Here is a 19,371-nt window from a genome sequence, read left to right as displayed (position 1 = left end):
TACAGGGTCCCTGAATCACGTCACCTCAAATCTGCAACTCACTCATTGGGATTGTATGTGACAGACCGACACAAAGTAGTACAAAATCGTGAAATGGAAGGAAAACTGTACATGGTTTCCAGAAACAATCTGAAAACTGTGATACAATTGACCTGTGTGTAATTTAATCTTGGTATAACTAGGGCTTTTCAGTGGAGCCCTCAGATGTTTGTTTGAGAATATTAGTATCATGAATATTGAGGAACACAGCAGACACATCAGAGAAACTTGTAAAGGAATTTGAAAGAGGCTTAGGTTACATAAGAATATCCAAAATTTTAAAAAATTGCTAAACTATGTATCCTTTTGCTTCCACTTCAAATAAGCGAATAATGTTTGTTTCTCTGCCACACAGAATGCCAGTAAAATATTAAAAATTTTGTGATTGTAATGTGTTAAAATATACAAAAGCTCAAGGGAGTAAGTAATTTAGCAAAGAACTGAGTATGTATACCCTTAATAGCTACCGTTATGTAAAGCAAATCATTCCTTACCGTCTTCACGGCGCCAAGTGATCTTATATCCAGTGGCTCGAGAATAAGGTGACCACGTAAAGCGTATCCTCTGTGACGAGATTTCAGTGATGCGGAGCCCAGACAAGACTCCAGTAGACGGATTTGTCCTGGCAGACAGGGTGACGGCTTCACCAACCCGCTGGTCAACAAAAGCAGCGACACCGATTACCAGAGCCTCATCCGGTTGCAGGCCATCTATAGTGTAAAGAGTAGGTTCTGCTCCCAGAAGACGAGATTGTTCTGGACCTGCACAGCAGAGAAAAAGCTTATAAAATATATAAAAATACATATAAAATATGTACATATTCGGTCTCTCGGAGGTATACACAGCCAAATTAAAATGCCAGGCATGTGTTGTTTCTATTTTCCTAGGCATGTTTTGATTTAACTCTAGCATTCACGGTTCGTATATATATATATATATATATATATATATATATATATATATATATATATATATATATATATATATATATATATATATGGAATTGTTTCCTGTGGGCATGAGATGCCCTCTTAATCTGTTAGATTTAAAGAAAGTTATAATAAGGTTGACAAACAGTAGACAAATATTGTGAAAATGAGGAGGCTGAAAGCTTGTACTAAAAAGGTCTGATTGCTGAAATTCAACCATATGCTGTTAAAAAAGCAATTTGTGCACATTTGTATGTCCAGGTTGTTGCATTTCTGTAGTTTCTTTGTTTGTTTTTTACATTTCAGTTTCTGTTGTGTTATTTGTTTTTCATGTAGGATAGATGTTGCATCAAAGATGCATTTTTAATTATGTTCTATATGACAGACTTGTCTTTTTGGTTTGAACACTTTCTAATCAATTCAGTTTCATTGATATAGCACCAATTCACAACACGTCATCTCAAGGCACTTTACAAAGTTGCTTCAATGAAATCATACAGAAAGACTTGAAAAGTTGAAAATTTTTCTATCTAAGGAAACCCTGCAGATTGCCTCAAGTCATTGACTAGCAGCGTTCACTCTTCCTGAAAGAGCTTGTAGCCACAGTGGACAGTCGCCTACATTGTGTCGTGTCTTTGCTGCAATCCCTAATTTCGAGCATGCATTTAGCGACATTTTTGGGATCTACTTAAATATGCTGAATGTTACTTACTGTTGCCTTGTCTCCAAGTAACTCTATATCCTGTTGCACCAGTGACACCTTGCCAAGAGATGCGAATTCTCCGACTGTTTGCATTTGTTACTCTGAGATTGGTCACTGTCCTTGCAGCCGGCTCTGCAGAAGACCGAAGTTTATGAGTATTTCACATCATTTTATATTCAACATGCTTGCTTCTTGTCCAGCTGCTGTCCTCAAGAAACCAAAATCTCAGCACAGCTAATCTTCACAGGTATGTTCAAACTGTTCAGCTCACCGGGTTTGATGTAGACGGTTACTGTTTCTCCCTCATTTGCTCCCACCAGCGCAGTGACGCTGACGCCGTATGACACTCCCACCGTCAGATCCCTCAAGTCGAGGGTTGTCTGGTTTCCAGGGATAATTTGGGTTGTCGCTGTTCCCTCTGACATGACATCAGGAGAAGCAGAAGCTACAATTATTTATTTATGTATTCATTAAAGAGCGACAAATATAAAAACAGACAACGAAATATGAGTGTACCCTCAGTGTTCAAGACTACGATCCGATACTGTGTAGCCCCTGCCACGCCTATCCACCCGATTCGGACAGTACTGCCCAGTGACTCAACCACTCTCAGGTTGGACACGGTTCCTATTGGCTGATCCTCTGCAAAATCAGAGGAATAATTAATTCGAGAGAGAAAGTTCAAAGCTCAAATAGCAGGGTATTTATTGCCGACATGGTTATGACCCATAAGTTTAACAGGAATCGGTTTTGAGCCACTGACTGACCTCTGCTCTCAGTAGAGACAGGTGTGGCCTCTTCCCGGCCTTCATACAGAGTGTACAGCTTGAAGATGTACTCTGTGTTTGGTCGGAGACCCGTTAGTTCGTAGCTGGTGGAGCTTTGAGGAAACGGCAGGCTCTGGAGACGACCTCCTACAGAAAGGAACAAAGATGTATGATCAGAGGTATTTTTCTTATCACTTTATCTATCAGGATCCTCAGGGATGTGAATACTTAAATGTTGGCTCCCAGGGGATCCTGCAGTCTGGTTATTTTGTGATGCCCATTCTTAGATAATCGTGTTTGTCTTCTGGTTAGTTTTCTGTTAATCATTTATGTTAATAATAGATTCTGGTTGTTGTTAGATTCATCTTCTGTCTGGTTAATTATGTTCATTATTATTTTAGTAGTTACAATAGATATTTATTTTATGCTTGCCTTGTTTAGTTAGTTCAGTATTTATGTTTTTATGCATTCTCATTATTAGTTTCGGTTCCTGTTCTTTATTTAGTAATCTTGTTGGGTCTGCTGTTCCTTAGTTAGATATATCCCCTAATCCGGTCATTATCTTATTCCCTATTAGATTCAGTTCTCCCTCTGCACCTGCCAGTTCTCTGCCCACTCATTCCAGCGGTGTAATCCACTCCACCTGTATTTCCTCCCCTCATATATATTGTGTCAGCCCAGCCATTGTATTTTGTCAAGTCCTCCAGCTTCCTACCCTATTCTGGTTGCTTCCTTGTTCCTTGTGTTCTTGGTTCCTGTCTTCCCGTAAGCCTGTTCCCTTCAATAAACCACCACCATCTTCTACCTACGACACTGATGTCCAGGTCTGTGTTTTGGTCCAACCAAAAAATCCTGACATTATCTTCGAACTGAATAGTTTTGACTTTGTGTAGATTAAAATATTATGTATTTTTACGAAGGTGAAGGAATACCATTCATCACTCATCTGTATGATATACTTGGTCATGGATAAAAACTGAAAATTGTTTAAGCTGTTTAAATCCAACTTTTAGAGTACAACTTTTTCAATGTATTGAAGTTTCACACCAGTACTCACCGAACGCCTGTGCAAGTTCTCAGTTATCCGGGTCATCGCAACGGCAAACAAGCTTAAATCCGAGGCTCATGTCTTTCTGAAAATGCTTCGACACCTATCCAGGAGTCTTTGTAATTTCTGGTGGCTCGTACTTGAAATAGACCCTTTCTAAGTCAGATGCAAATCAATGACCCACCCGTCACTGTCCTGGGTCGTTAGAAGCTATTGCTTGGTGTGAGTGGAGTACTTGGGCACCTGTATCATGAAGTAATTGTTGAGGGTCTAAAATTAATAATAAACCTTTGAATTTAACACAATTCCCACATTTACCCATATAATTATACCATTAAAAAAATCGTGAAATCATAAGTATACATCTTCATAAAGCAGACAGTGAGCATAAATCCAAAGCAAAGGGCTGTTTTTACCAATTAGATATCAAAAATAATTTATGGCTTTGAAGTTCTCTTGAAAAAGATTAAATAACTTGGTGTGCAACAGAACTTAACTTTATTACATATTTTGTTTCACACAAAGAGATCAAAGAAATATTTAAGACTGTGTAGTTTTTGACAACTGAATCACATTTAACAAGACAAACTAATTCCTATTTATCAAAAACACTCTGCAGTAATTTTCTAGCTATAAGTTGTGTATTCAGTGCAAATTTAAACTTAGTAAGTGAAAACTGGCAGAGTGAGGTTCAGAAAGAATCTTTAAAAAATATTTTGCAGGAGACCTTTGAGATCTGATCTTTTCAAACAGAAGCCACTCAAAAAGGTAAGATAGTGGGTGAAGTGAAAATCTCCTGGTTACTAGCTTGACCTAAATCAGTGTTGTGATTTTGACAAAACCTCTCAAACTGCATGGTTTCAAAGAAACTTTTGCGTGCTCATATGTTTTGAGGAGAAGAATGAGAACTATTAATGTGAGCCACCCTGTTGCATGCTCGTCTGACCTTCTCCCTCCCTCCACTCCAGGCGGTAGCCCTGAGCCGCCCGGATCAGTCTCCAGTTGAGGCGGATTGAGGAGGGTCCTGTAGTTACTGCTCTGAGAACCTGCTGCTCTTGACGTTCTGAGGAGAGCATGAGAAGTGAGGAGCATGCAGTTACTTTCTTCTTAAAGCTCTTTTCCAGTCAATCAAAACAAACAGAAACAATACTTTAAGGCCACGTCTCAAAAATGACAAACAAGCCCAAACCGTTAAACTGACAGATGTACAGGACATGAAATGGCGTGTTCATGTCCTGTCTTTCAAAGCTAAACAGTTTTCCGACAACCTCTCCACATTTGTCTGCTCGGTACAGCAGCAACCCGGCAGTGACTCAGTGACACAATTTGGGTATCACACATGAAAGGCCCGGGCTGTGAGACTGTGTCTGTCAGACCTAAACAGAAACATGTGTACGACTTTTAGAAGAGAGACAAACAGGCGGAGAGATTTCTGGTCATCTTTCTTTTTTCTTTTCTCTCCCCCCTCGTTTCCTGTCTCTGTACTTGGCAGGATAAAACAGAAGGGCATTGGGCTTTTCAAAGAGGGGTCTTAATCGGTTCCAGCATGTCGGTGAAACAAAAGATAATAGTCAAAAATGTTTATTTTATTATGGCTCATTAACGCTTCTCAGAAAAGATGAAAACATTTTACAAATTGCAGCAATGTGGGGAATTTGGTTATATTTTGACAATCCTGACGCACCTAATACTGAGGTCAAACAAAACCACAAGCAAGCACAACCCCTGCAGGAAAGATTTTAGAGTAAAAGTCCTCTTTCTTTTGTGTTTGGAATATACCCAGGAAAACATACTTATACAAAAAATGAACAAGTGTTTATAAACTTAAGTTTACTTAATGCAAAGAGGTGTATATCGATCTGTTGGAAGAAGATTCGCAGACCGACCATCAACCTATGGCTGCAGCAGATGTTATCTGTCCTCCCTTTGGAAAGAATTACGTATATATTGAAGGGCAAACAGGACCTGTTTGAATCTATCTGGAATTCCTTCATCACATATGTCAAGCATTTAAATATTTCAGAAGACGGTGATAATGATTGAAGAGCAAGTGTATTGCAGTTCTCAAAGACAATTTATTGAAGGACTTTTACTGTTAAACTTAATTCCCAATATAAAGTGAAAGGTGACCAGCTGTACTAGAACAGATACTATGAGAGGACATTTGTTAGTCTTTTTTTTTTTTTTTTTTTTACTGTTTTTGTCTGTACTTCACTTTGGTGTGAACAAGGAATGCTATTATTTCTGTTGTCATATTGTATACACTGTTCAAGATGTCTACTTAAACAATTAAAACTTAAATAAATATATTTTGGGAAAAAAAAAAGTCCTCTTTCTACCAGCAACAAAATGTTTCAATAAGAATTTTGGTGATTTTCTTGCTGTATTTTGAAACATTTTAAACTGTGCAACCTTCTCCCTTTATATTGCATTTCTACTTAATTCCAACAAAGAAAAATTACTTTTAAAATGAGATAAATGGATATAAAAGGACACTGAAGTAAGAACATTAGTCATAAGAATCCAAGTTCGATATATTCCAAAACCTGTAATTTACACAATTACATGTTGTTTACTCGAATGTATTTAAAAATGTACTTTTTGAAACTTTACAAAACCAGACACTTTTAAAGACAAACGGAACAATGACCTCGAAACGGCATTATAACCCTAAGAAATGTGACTAAAGAGTAGGAAAGTATGCGCTGTGCCACTTTCTGCTGTGCACCATTGGCAGAGCTAACCTCCTATAAAGTATTTTGATTATCTGCTGTCTGTAACACGCTTCAGGTGGATGAGGAGGAAGTAAAGACAGGGCAACGAATCAGAGAAATCTCACAGAGAAGCTTGAAGCGATGAACACCTTTATCCTACCTATCTTGAATCTGGTCGTGGCCCGGGGCCCCTCAGTGTTGCCCTCATACAGTGGGATGATGGTGACTATGTACTCCGTATCCGGCTGCAGGCTCGACAAAGTATAGAGCTCAGTGTCACCAGCAACCTCCACGGTCTCCACGTTACGACCTTGGTGGAAAAGCAACACATGAATATGTTGTAAATGGAAGATTTTAACCTAAGATGTTATCAGAAAACAGAGTATATTTCGAACCTGTAAATGGTCCCCAGACCAAACGGTACGCTTGTGCTCCACTGACTCGTCTCCATTTGACGCGAATACTTCCCTCCGATACGGTCTCCACTGTTAACTGCTGCACCGCCTCCAGGCTCACTGAGGCAATCGGAAACGCGAGGAGACACACAAGACAAGGGTTGGCAGTATTATCAATTTGGATACAAGGCATTACCACCTAAAATAGTCTAATCTATTTAATTAAAACATGCTAATCACGCAACAAAACCATAGGTCTCAGATGTGACGGACTTACGTGTGCGGGCATTGAGGACAGACGGGGATGCACCGTTTCTGGAGAACAGAGGGTAGAGGTTGATGACATACTCTGTGTCAGGCTGAAGCGACTCCAAGGTGGCGGAGGTGGTATCTGCAGACAGAGACTGCTCCAGCAGCTGGGCCGCCGGTTGTCCTAATCAACAGACAAAGCAAAAAAGCCACAAAACAAAAAAAAAGTTAATCCATTGGGTAGCATAACAAAATACATCTAACGTGTCATCAAGCTTCATAACAGGAGCTGAAATGTGCAGTTTGCTAAATCTTCAAATCTTCATCATCGTCAGATGATCCAGCCTTTACCCAATAACGCATTTGTAGGACATGTTTGTCGACATGTTTTATGGTGGTGTAAAATGCACGTTCCCCATAACTGATTGCTTCTGTCTTTGCTTTTTTTACCATATCTAATTGTTTCTGACAAAAAGAAAATATTAGTGCGTTAAGTACCGAGTAAGTACTAAAAGCAGTATTCAAGTCCAAGTTTCTTCATCTGCTTTTTTTCTCTCCAGAAAAAGTCTTGTGAAATTATTATTTTGTAAATAAATTTTCATTTTCTTTCACTGCGCCAATCTACCCTATCTTGAGGTTATAATCTAACTCTTCTATTTGCATGACGTGTGAGTGACTGCCATGGATGTGACGGGTATGATGAATCAATCTGATTACACGAAGAATGCCGCAGAAAGAGCTGATTGGCACAGAGAGCCGCACCCTGAGGAAAATTTTTAAGTAACCTAATAGAGACCAGCATGAAATCGCATGAAAGCCAAAAGGTTACACAGACACATAGACACCCATTTATCCTGCAGCCCCACATTAATATTAGCAGACCTACACAAAAGATAACCTCAAATAAATACAAATTATGACGGTAGTGCAGAAAAAATGCAGTGTCCGACACATTTCATGAGACAACAGATGTGGTCAATACTTTTTATTACTTTTTCCTGCAACTTTGATGAGACCGCCCCCCTATTAGATATTATCTAGCATTCATGATATACAACAGTGAGCCGTATACATCACTGTGGATGAAATTAGGCCCACTTCTCTTTGCAGAAATGCTTTAATTCAGCCACATAAGATGTTTTGTTTTTGTTTTTTTGTAGTAAACCTATTATCACGTGCTGTCTCATGAGATTCAAGTCTGGCTAAATCCTGAGTAAGCAAGTATTCACTAAAGGATATCTACATACAATATGTCCATCTTATTTCTGCTTCTCCCTTCTACTGTAGTTGGGCTTCAGGTGGTGAATCAACAACAATTTAAAGGTAGCCTAAAAGATAAAACCTGAACAACATAAAGGATAAAAAAGCTCTATTATTACTTGGCATCCATCTCCCTGACGAGTCTGAAAGTGAGTATGAGATTACTCCAACAAATTAATGAGACTGCCACACCTGCCCAATGTTCAGTGGGAGACACCATATCATCCCTCGAGGGGGATTCTTTTTCTTTTTTTCTTTTTTTTACTGAATCACAATGTAATCACTCAGACCTCTTGATACACCCAGTCTTCACAAATGCAATAATTGTATTACTAATTTCTCAGAATCTATGAAAAGCGTTAAATTTAACCTTTTTTTCACACCAATTGAAGATGAATGCATTTCGTATATTAGGTAATGACTGAGGCAGTAAAACCTCTTACTTGGTGCCTGGGGGAACAGTGTGAGAGAAGTATTTATGCATCAGGCTTTACTCAAACTCCTGCACATTCTTGACACGGTTCCAACATGCAACCAATATGTTAACAGTTTTTGACTGCTGTATCAACTTAATCGTAATCCTTCAGTCTGCTAAGATCCCTCGCAGACCCATGATGTTGAAACCATCGAGGACGGTAAAACTTCAATATATGAAGCAGCTTTGGGGTAGAAGGTTTAAGACTGACAGAAAACGAAAACAGAAATATGTGTGAGGCTGACCTCGTGGCCCATAGGTGAGCCTGTAGCCCCGCACAGAAGATGAAGGCTGATCCCATGCAATGGAGAGAGAGAAGAAGGCTGCCTGCACCAGCCGTAGGCTGGAGACTCCTGGTAATGACCCTGTGTGAGGGGAGAGAGGACAAGAGAAGCTTTACTAGTGTCACACTAGTCGTTGTGTTTTTTTTTGTTTTTTTTTGTCAGCTGTTCTTACTGGTTCGCTGCTTTGCGGAAACAGATTCTCCAACACTATTGGGGTACTGGGCGATGACAGTCACCAGGTAGTCTGTCCCTGACCTAAGCTCTCGTGCAGTGAACGTCCTCTGTGTAGCCGAGACCGTTTCCTGCAGAGACCGACACAACTCCATTTTGTGGCTCTCTCAATTTGAGTTTTGCAAAAAATGTGGCTGAAAACAGCCTCAACCATGGCATTCTTACATGATTATAATAGCTAACATGTACACTAAATTTTAGTCTGCCAACGCTTTAATCTCTATGGTGTCTACATCAAGAGGAACCACCCACTGGACATGTTTATACTCAGCCTGAATGCGTGTTTCTCTTGCAAAGCACGACTGATTTTGGCTCCCAAGACCAGAATTAAACTTTTAAGTCAGGGCTAAGATGAATGCGCTGGTTCAGATTTCCATGTGTCACAACACAAAAGGCTTCAAACCTTGGACTCACCTGACGCAGCTCTGCAATGATTGGCTGACCCAGGCCAGAGAGAGGGACATACTGGATGGCATAGCTGCTCACAGGGCCCCCGGCAGGACTCCATCGAAACCGGATGGAGTCAGTCGTTTGGCCCGTGAACTGAAGATTGGATGGACCAGAAAAGGCCTCTGACAGTGGAGACAAATTGATCAAAATAGTGGATTTACTGTCCAAAACAACAAGCATTTGGGCAGTGGGTTGCAAAAGTATCCACAACCCTGGACATTTTTCACCTTTTGTAAAGTTATAATCAAAAAGATCAGAATGTTTTAGTAAAACTTTACATATAAAATCAACAAAGGTAGTGCAGAATTGGGAAGTGGAAGGAAAAGGATGCATAGTTTTTTTTAATCGTTTGAAATAAGAATCTTTCAGTCCCCATTAAGTCAATAATTTGTGCAGACACCTTTTGTTGCCATGCAGTCTTTTGGTGTGTGCCTCTACCCGATTTGCACATCTAGACGGCTATTCTTGTTTGCAAAATTACTAAAACGGAATCATATTGACTGGATTACATCTATGATATCGATCATGATTACACTTTCATCATGACTATAATGTGCATGATATTAATATGCCAGCAGGATGTTTGAAAAGAAACCATTGGTTGGTAATATTGGAGTAAAGGGGCTAAATATGAATGTCAACAGCATTTTTTCTGATTACAATTTGTTTGTAACAATTTCCTTTCACTTAACAATTGTGCATCATGATAGCTGGCCTATGCCATAAAAATCCTAATAAATCACATTGAGGTTTGTGGTTGCAACGTGACAAAAAGTGGAAAAATTCTATGAATTATTTTTCCAGGTTGCTGTACTTTGTTACACTAATGCTGAGCTGTGGCACCCATACATACCATCACTTGCATAGACTCCCCCTGCTGCTGAGCACACTTGAGGGGTAACGAGAGGAAGGAGCGTATTCAGCAGCTTAAAGTCCCCAACAAACGAGGTGAAATCACTGCTGGGCTTTGAGGAAACCTGAGCCAGTTCATTGCTGTCTGCACTCTTGATTCCTTAAATTCATTTGAAAACAGTGTTGTCAAAGGAATAAAAGAAAGCAGAAGAGGTCACAGCAGCTTCTTTACTCTGACAGCAGTGCCACAAGGCTGCAGAAAAGAAACTTACCAACCGCAAAAACCTTCACTCCCTGACCACGCAGCTTTTGAGCCGGTTCCTGCACTTGGTCCTGTGATTTCCCATCCGTGATCAGGATGGTGACCTGAAGAGACGATCACAGGGACAGTTAGCTGCTAGTCCCTAGCAGGAGCCAATATGCAATGATTAAGCAGCCAGCAGGTAAGACCTTTGGGACGTCCCGGGTGGTGGCGGGGTTGAAAAAGTTATCAGAAACATACTTTAGACCAGCTCCAGTGCGTGTGTTTCCACCTTTATAGTTCATGTTCTGCACCGCATTGACAACATCGGTGCCTGTTAGGTGGGTGTTAAAGGTGAACTCCACCCTGAGGAAAGAGCAACACTAATAGTAGGATCATTTGGCTTCTGAAGTGAAGAAAAGAGGTAGTTATTAATTATGTCAATCACCTTGAGGTATCACTGTATTGCACGGCCCCAAAGCGGATCCCTGACTCGCTGACAGAGCTGGCAAAAGGCTTCACAATTCCAGCCATGAAGTCCTTCACCTGCAGGAAGTTTGAGCGGCCGATACTGGAGGACCCATCAATCAAGAACACAATGTCTGCTGCCTGCACATTATTACACGTGCCTACAAAGTGAAGGACAGTCAGCGGCTTGTAAAAGACTTTTATGGACATACATTGATCCACATTTCTTCGTGTTGCTTTGAAGTGATGTGAAGTTAAGATATTATGCAGCAATTCTCTGATATGTTACGATCTGGGATTGGGCTGCAAAGCTAATGCATTGTAAGCATTTCCAGAATTTAATTTGTCATTTTATTACTATTAAATAACCAGCTATTATTGCTGAAGTATAGGTCTAACACACTGAATTTTCCTAAAGACGAATAGAATTATTTTTTACCACCCTGATCGTACCTTAGCTAATATGTTTTAACTATCTATACCAAAAAAAAACATGACCTCACGCTTAAATAAACCTTGCAAGGTCCAGATTCGTTCAAAGTTTTGAATTATTTTATAGCTTAATATCATCCTTAATGACAACAGTATACTTCCAATGATGGCTACCTTCAGCAGTATAATACATTATAGAACAAAGCTCAAATCATCTCAAGCTAGTTGGAGGTTAATGTTTGCCAACCCGGGCTTACATGTGCCTCCAATCAGAAAATAGGTGCAAAACAGCGTATTTATGCACTGACGTAAGGTGCCCACATATGAATTAGGCATGTATTTAAGGGTCCAGTGATGGTTGATAATTAAAAGTAAAACAGTTTTATCTATCAGTCTGTTTTATCCTTACAACTTCTGCATCCACTGCTTTGTGGTTAAAGAGAGAACAACTGGAACCTGATAAAACAAAAGGTGCAAATTGCTCCCATCTGCTGGACCTTATGGGTACAATTGCCCCTTGATATAATGCAGTGCAAGCAGCTTCAAGAATCCAGTACAGAAATGAATCAAACCGCAGGTGCAAAAGTATTGCATAAGTGGAGGAGATTGCTCTGCTTCATAAATTTACGCTTGAGAGTGTTGCAATTCCCTTGCCTGGGAGCAAAGGTAAAAAATAAGACAACAATACCTACAAGGTCTCTTCTTATTTTGCTTACTATCTTCAATACCGCTGCGGCTTCAGCCGTTTGTGTCCGAACCAAAAACAATTCGGGCCAATCACATTGCAGTATTACAGTTTAAGGCAAGACATACCAGCTGTGACGAAAACAAAAGCTGACGAGCCCACAGCCGAGCCTAAATAAACATGGCAGGAGGACGCACGCGTAGCTGCTGCTATCACATCTGTTATGTGAGACTTTATCCCTGAAAGAACAGCAAGAACTGCCTTGACTAGTTTAACTTCTTGAGGCTTCTCATGATGTCTGCTGCTTACTTTGGTACCGTGATTGGCTAAAATCAACCTTTGGTAGGCGGGCACTTGGTGTCGCCTAGCCCAATCACTTTGGAGAGTTCTGCTCAATGTCCTGCCTTTCCCCAAATGGATTTGATGGTAGCAGTCCCAGATTGATAATATACAGAATGAAGAGTGCTACATATTATCAATCTGGCTGGTCAGGTTAGAATAGCATAAGTTCCAAGATGTTTGCAGACTTCAGCTCCAAACAGGAGCCCGCTGACCCATGAGTGATCTGACAGTGGCTTTGTGTGTGGACCGAGGAACTTGCACCCCTCCCAAAACGCGCTGCTCTAAACAATAGGCCATGTCTCCTCCATGTAATCTCGGAGTTGCTACAAATTTTCTATTTGCATATTTTTACAGACTTAGGTTTTGTGGATATCTTTACTTTTCCACAAATCAGCAAGCAACACAACCCTGAAGCTGGTTTCTCATTAGACTATGTTGAAAAGGGACGTTTCACAGATTTTTCAGGATCCAAACACATTTATTTAAAATCTATAATGCATAAAAACACATCACATTTCATTATATAATCTAGACTTTATCAAAGATTTTTAAAATAATTTGAAAAATTGTTTATAAACAGTTAAATTTCAAAACATTTGGAATTTCACTGCTTTTAGAAACATCTAAGCCTGATACAGTTTAAAGACCTTGGATCCACTTAATCATAAAATGAACTAGAAGCTAAGGAAATTGGGAATAGTAGCCTATTTTGAGCTTGAGTTTGTTTTTTAATAACTCAAATACCAAAACATTAATGAGCTTGACAAAAACTTAAGTTTGATGCTGGAGACGAAAGATAAAGGTCACCATCTAAATATTTAATCAATGGAAAAAGCACTTTAAACTTCATGGATTTCCATTTTTCTTTTTCTTTTGTAAAACAGAATATGAAATAAGGTTTGTTAGCTGTCTTCAATACCTCTATGTTTAAGTTTTTCCCTTTTTATGCATAGTGAAACTAGGAAAACATAAAACAAACTCCACCTTATTCTAGACTTTCCCTTAAACCCTTTAGACTTTTTTCACTGGATGAGAATCTGAACAAAACAAGATTAATGTTTTTACCCTGAGCTTCAGCAAGTTTGATGGAGGACAGCAGGACAGCAACGGTTAAAACCCAGCTCCACATCTTCACAACCTACACACACACACACAGAGGGAATACACTTTCAATTTTATGCAGAACACCGACAACAAAACACAATTTATTTTCCGCATTGTTCACCAAAGCATAAGAATTATTACTGCAGTTGTCGTCCCTCAGCTACTTAGTCATCCCCAGTAAAACTGCTGCCTCTTGTTTTTCTTTTCTAGTTGACATTTGTTTTTCATGCATCTTCCTTTTGAATCCTGTAAGTAATTGGCTCCACAGCATCTTCAGTTCAGCTCTGTTATGTTTCACCGTCTGTTTCCCTACAGGTCTACTGATTGTCACTGACACGCTACTGTCTTATTAATAGCAGCGTGTTTCCACGTTTTTACAGTTCCGTCTGTCAGATACATTCTCTATTTTTATCCCAGCTTTAGTTCCAGGTTATACTGACAAATAACACTTTGTCAGTCTTTGTCATGAGTGTAACACATTTCTGAATAAACAGGTCCTAGGCTAGCATCATGGCAAAACCGATGTTACAGTAATTTTAAGCACATTTTAGTTTATGCTTAGTTGTCGTCTTTTGACCAGGGTTCTAACACTTTTTTTTTTTCACATTTCCAGTTGGCCTCTGAGTGTTGTATAGTGTGATTTTACTGATTCTTTTGGCATCACATGAAACTTAGATGAGCTCCATTTAAAAATCTATAACTCTTGTTGTAGTCAAATAAGAACTGGAGTATCCTAGACTTAATGCCGATTCTTTAAGGCAAAGTTTGTGAACTTTAGCATCTTTATTTTGTATAGAATGATTCAATACAGCTCTTTCATTGCTTTATTTGTCCATTTAGATTCAGCTTAAGCTCAAAGGTCCTGTTCAACCTGTATCTAAATTTGTCTAGTCACCAGGTGATAAAAATGTCCTTTGTAATTGTTTTTAATGTGCATGCACTCGTTCAGTTAGTCAAAAACCAAAACACTGAGTGAAATGTTAAATTTAAGATGTGACATTAAAAGCAGAGGATAAAACTTAAACATTCAATGTAAAATTATGGCAGACATTGAGAATTATGAAAGAAAATGTCCTACTTTTCCAAACTTTTCAGGACTGCATAGGAGTCCTGTTTGACTCAGGCTACATATTCTTTGAGAATGTATTGTTCTGTAGCCATTAGTGATTTTTTTCTCAAATTATCAATCATGCATTCTTAACAGTGGTCATTCAGTCTATTAATTATAACCTGTTCCTGCTTCCACTAATCACCTCCCCAGCATTTCTGAGCCTGTCAGTTTTTTTCAATCTTTGGCGAATTCTGCTGTTGTAATTCAGCTGTCTACCGCTCCAGTTTTCCTGCTGTTTTTCTTGCTGTTTGAGTTCCTGTAAGCTTGTTTCTTTAAGAAATCATAATCTTGAAATGTGACTACCTGTTTGTGTTAGCGTCCTGCTTCATCACAAGAAGTGATATAAATTCAATACAACTGTACTTGGTAATTTTTTGAACTGGATAGTAAAAGAAAAGTAAAACATCAAAATATATGTTTTAATTGCATATTTCACTGAACAAATTAGGGGCAATCGGTTACCTTATTTTATGCCAATATAATATAAGCACATTTATGCAAATAAGTGTGCAAGAGAAGGTAAAACGTAATTTTCTCTGACTTTACTGCCCCCTGATTGACAAAACCAGCAAAGCTATTAAACTGGATCAATGTTAGTAGACCCAAAAACAGGATTAAAGAACCCTTACCAGTCATAGGTACTCTGTGTTTATTCATTACTGAGAAGAAACTGTTGTAATTAATTAGATTAGTAAACATCTATTAAAAAGTATTTTCTCTAACTTTTAAAAAGTGAAGTTTTTGTACCAATTGAAATTCAAAAATGTTATCAGAGGTCATTGCACTATAAAATGTAATTAAACCTATCCACCTTTTTAATTGTACATTTTAGAAACGTGCATAAACAAACACTAAGTATTCCGTTTTCCACCATTAGCCATTAGTAAGCCATCCTGGTCTTAAAAGATAGACATATAAATATAATTAGATTATTTTAAGTAGTCTAACTCTCTTCAACTTTACATGCCAATATATGTCTCTATAAGTTCACAGTAGTAATATGGCGCTAGAACGTCAAGTTGTTGTTTTTTTCTCCATCTGCTTTCTATCTGTCTTTGGTTACTGGTCTTCTGGAAGGCAGATGCCAGATACCTATAGGTATGAAGTCCAGGAGATCCTTGCTTTTCTTCATAACATAAAGAATGTTGTCTTTTAAAAGTAACACTCTTATAAGTTATCATAACATCTTTCACTATTAAACATAATAGGTGACAGCTTTTGTCAGGTGAGGCACGACCATTATGAATGTACAAAAAGTCTATATTTTTCATCATAGTGACATAGGAGCCCATACGACTGGATAAAAACAATGGTATAGTATATGGGAAACAGCAGGACAACAGCAGCTCATGTATGTGTGAGAATGCAATAAAACATTTTGCCGCTTGCAGCTTTATGAGAAAATGAGTGAAACCAGACTGAATGCTGAAGACCACCTGAAAAACACATGCCGACAGGCTGGTAAACATCCAAAGAAAGCTAAGAAATAAAGACTACTGACTTTAAAATTGAACATCACTTTACAATTAGATAATTTACTATAGAGTAATGTGGAAGAGCTTATATTTATAGAATTAGCATCAAGGTCATTTCAGATAAACAAAATGTATCATCCTGGCATAAATACTGCAGTGTTTTGTCTTGTGATCTCTCTTGCATAACAAAATAAACACTTTAATATTGGTTCAGTTAGCAAAAAGCTGCAAAGAGCCTCTGGTAACATTTCTGCTAACCACTACTGAATGTTGGATCAGTGCCACAGTATTAAGACATTCAAAGAAGAACCACTTGAAATCTTCAGTAATTCTTATCACTGATTTCCTTTACAATTGAACTGATACATGCACAATGCAGACAAGCACTGTCACAACAACACTTTAATGCTCTCCAATGTCTTACACAAGCTACATTGTTTTTTCTCCTTCTCATCTTTGCTCCCAAAGAGCGAAAGCTTATAATTGACGACAAACGTGTATTCCTCCAAAAGATGCTGACCCGGCACAACCATCAGTTTCAAGATATATTTCAGCCCAAAACATGCACATAAAGCCTGATAGATTCCTCTTGTAACCTGACTTTTCCATTTTTTAAGTATGTTAAGATCTTCCTTTTTGGCCCGGCATGGAAAACCCAGCGTCACTAATTTGGGTGTACAAATGGACCTCAGCATAAAAACTTGACTCACATGTCAATGCTGGGTTTAAATGCTCTTTCCTTCAGTTGAGGCGGCTGTCAAAAAAGTAAGCCCCTCCTGTCAAGACGCAACCTACAGACAGTGGTCCATGCTTTCATCACCTCAGGCCTAGATTATTGTAACGCTGTTTTGATTGGAGCAAGCCAGGCCTACCTCTTTGGTCTACAGCTAGTATAAAAGGCAGCTGCATGAATATTAAGTTGTAAAACTAAACAAGAGCCCATAACATCAGTTTTAGCATCCCCTCACTAGCTTCCCATTAAGTTTTTAATCCATTTTAAAATTCTTCTATTTGCTTTTAAGTCTCTTAATGGTCTGATGCCTTCTTTTCTGTCTGAGCTTCTTCGCCCATACATGTCATCGTGTGCTCTTAGGTCAGCTTTGACTTGCTCAAATACCTTTTATAAACACAAAGACAGATTCTTTGCAGTTTTGGCTCCTAAAACAAGGAATGAGCTGCCGCTGGAGGTCAGGCAGGCTCTATCGCTTGCTGTTTTTAAAACTAGTTTAAAAAAATACACTTTTTTCTCCTTGGCTTTTAACCGAGAGTGGGTTGGCATTTGTGTTTTATTCTTTTACTCTTAGTATGTACCTGTATAATTTAAAATTTTCCATAGCTCCCATGTATTACCTTGTGGTTGTTTTATTGTTTCATCCCTGTTCTCTCCCACATTTTTATCACAGCACTTTGCTCCGCTCTCATATTCTTTTTTTTTTAAGTGCGTTAGAAAAAAAGTGGTATGGTTGGGTATTTCCACACCTATAAAGTTGAATTATTTCCAAAGAACCCCTGACAGCCATTCAATTTCACCTTGCATTTTATTATACCCTTTGCCTTTTTAAATCTAAGCGCACAATAGACTAAACACTTCTGTGAGCAGAAGAAAATAATACAAACTGAAGGTTAAAAAAGGCTTACAAAATCATGGTGGGGAAACAGGTCCTGAGGCAAACAACTGCTAAATGGCTTTCTGCAATCAGGACAGGGAAAAACATCTAATATCAGCTGTTAATCCGTATGACAAGTTGTGATGAGGAGAGAGTTTTAACTGGATAAACATCATTCTAAAAAATAAGTTGAGCAGTGAAATTAAAATTATACGGGCGGTTATGTTCAAATTGGATAGATCGTTCCTAACACTGTAATGAATCTTTGTCAGTGGGGTTCTCTGGTAGCTTAACTGAAGCAATAATATAAGGTTCATTTGACAAAAAGAGGACACCTGACGTAGTCATGAAACACTTTAAACATGGTCTGTTTACTTAAAGGGACAGTGTGTGACTAATTTGGCTTTTTATAGCAAAATCAAGTATTGCTTTCATAAATGCATATTCTGCCGAAGTCTAATAACATTGCATCAAAAATGAAAGCGTTCTCATAGCTTAGAAGGAGTTCTTTATAAATACAAAGGTGTCGTTGCACCCAATGGAAGATGCCATGATGCGTTGCCATTTTTGATTACAGAAGCCGAAAGGAGAAAAACTTTTTATCGTTACACTTTTTTCCAATCTGTCTACTATAGGAAAACGTGCTGTCTGTGTAAGAGAACTAGAAAACAAGTAAAGATGACCGCAGATCATTCTATTTGTTGTTTTCTGTTGAAATGCAGGAACATCTATACTCTTTGCCCAGCGAGACGGAAGAGAAAGTAACCAAGAAAAGAAATAAGTAATAACCATGAGAAAACAAGAGTTTGTATCGGCATTTATTACCAGGTGGAGTGTATTCATGAGGGAGCGGGGATTCAAAACTGATGCAGAGGTTGCAGTTAACGCTATATAACAGTTTATTTTGACTTGACGTTAGAAACAGGGCAGTGTAGTCCAGCAACTACTCTGTTTTCCCAGCAGAGATGGCTAATTTATTCGTCTTCGTCTCCCTCTCAGGGAGTATGTGTGTATGCGGAGGAGCGGAGTGATATCACCTGGCTTACGGTGTCTGTAGTGCTTGCGGTGTCTGTACAGCAGCAGTGCGAGCGGGTCTCTTCATAACTCATGTTTATACTCACTTATTTTAAAGCCCAAACATGCAACTTCAAATAGCTTTGCTGGTTTTGTTCAGAAACAAGCCCAAAAAACACAACTCATGGAATTTACAGGTGACTTTAGAAAAAAACAAGCCCAAAGTCGACTTGGCGACAGTGCAAAAAAAAAACATTTCACACGCTGAACATAGCAATTAGCAGTAGCTTGGTACCAAGTACATTGAGGACATGTTTACACTGTCACATTTATTACACTACAGTTTCCGTAGTAGTATTACGTGCTTAAAGGCAATTTTGTTTGTAATTCATTTAGCACACCACTAAATGGTGCGCCACTGTGTAAATCTTACATACTGGGGCTTTACCGAAGACTTATAACATGTTTAAAGAATGCCTTCTATGTGTGGTTAGAA

The 19,371-nt window shown here is 38.7% G+C and overlaps 1 protein-coding gene across 1 annotated transcript in view; it reads right to left on the bottom strand.

Annotated features, from left to right (window-relative positions):
* The window catches only part of col7a1 (collagen, type VII, alpha 1), a 98,052-nt gene that overhangs the window by 72,378 nt on the left and 6,303 nt on the right, over window positions 1-19,371 (bottom strand). The window contains exons 2-18 of the mRNA XM_036151953.1: window positions 13,630-13,702; window positions 11,086-11,266; window positions 10,847-11,003; window positions 10,669-10,762; window positions 10,398-10,556; window positions 9,509-9,666; window positions 9,036-9,165; window positions 8,825-8,944; window positions 6,873-7,028; window positions 6,596-6,715; window positions 6,361-6,510; window positions 4,433-4,549; window positions 2,439-2,585; window positions 2,188-2,313; window positions 1,943-2,089; window positions 1,681-1,803; window positions 534-800 (exon numbers count right to left, since the gene is read on the bottom strand). Of these exons, the coding sequence (XP_036007846.1) occupies window positions 534-800; window positions 1,681-1,803; window positions 1,943-2,089; window positions 2,188-2,313; window positions 2,439-2,585; window positions 4,433-4,549; window positions 6,361-6,510; window positions 6,596-6,715; window positions 6,873-7,028; window positions 8,825-8,944; window positions 9,036-9,165; window positions 9,509-9,666; window positions 10,398-10,556; window positions 10,669-10,762; window positions 10,847-11,003; window positions 11,086-11,266; window positions 13,630-13,693 (2,416 nt within the window). The 5' untranslated portion in view covers window positions 13,694-13,702. The remainder of the gene's footprint in view (window positions 1-533; window positions 801-1,680; window positions 1,804-1,942; window positions 2,090-2,187; window positions 2,314-2,438; window positions 2,586-4,432; window positions 4,550-6,360; window positions 6,511-6,595; window positions 6,716-6,872; window positions 7,029-8,824; window positions 8,945-9,035; window positions 9,166-9,508; window positions 9,667-10,397; window positions 10,557-10,668; window positions 10,763-10,846; window positions 11,004-11,085; window positions 11,267-13,629; window positions 13,703-19,371) is intronic.

Source organism: Fundulus heteroclitus, chromosome 20, assembly GCF_011125445.2.
Source record: "Fundulus heteroclitus isolate FHET01 chromosome 20, MU-UCD_Fhet_4.1, whole genome shotgun sequence".
Classification (NCBI taxonomy): Eukaryota; Metazoa; Chordata; class Actinopteri; order Cyprinodontiformes; family Fundulidae; genus Fundulus; species Fundulus heteroclitus.
The sequence above is the reverse complement of the archived record's forward strand: the minus strand, read 5'-3'. Positions and strand labels throughout refer to the sequence as shown.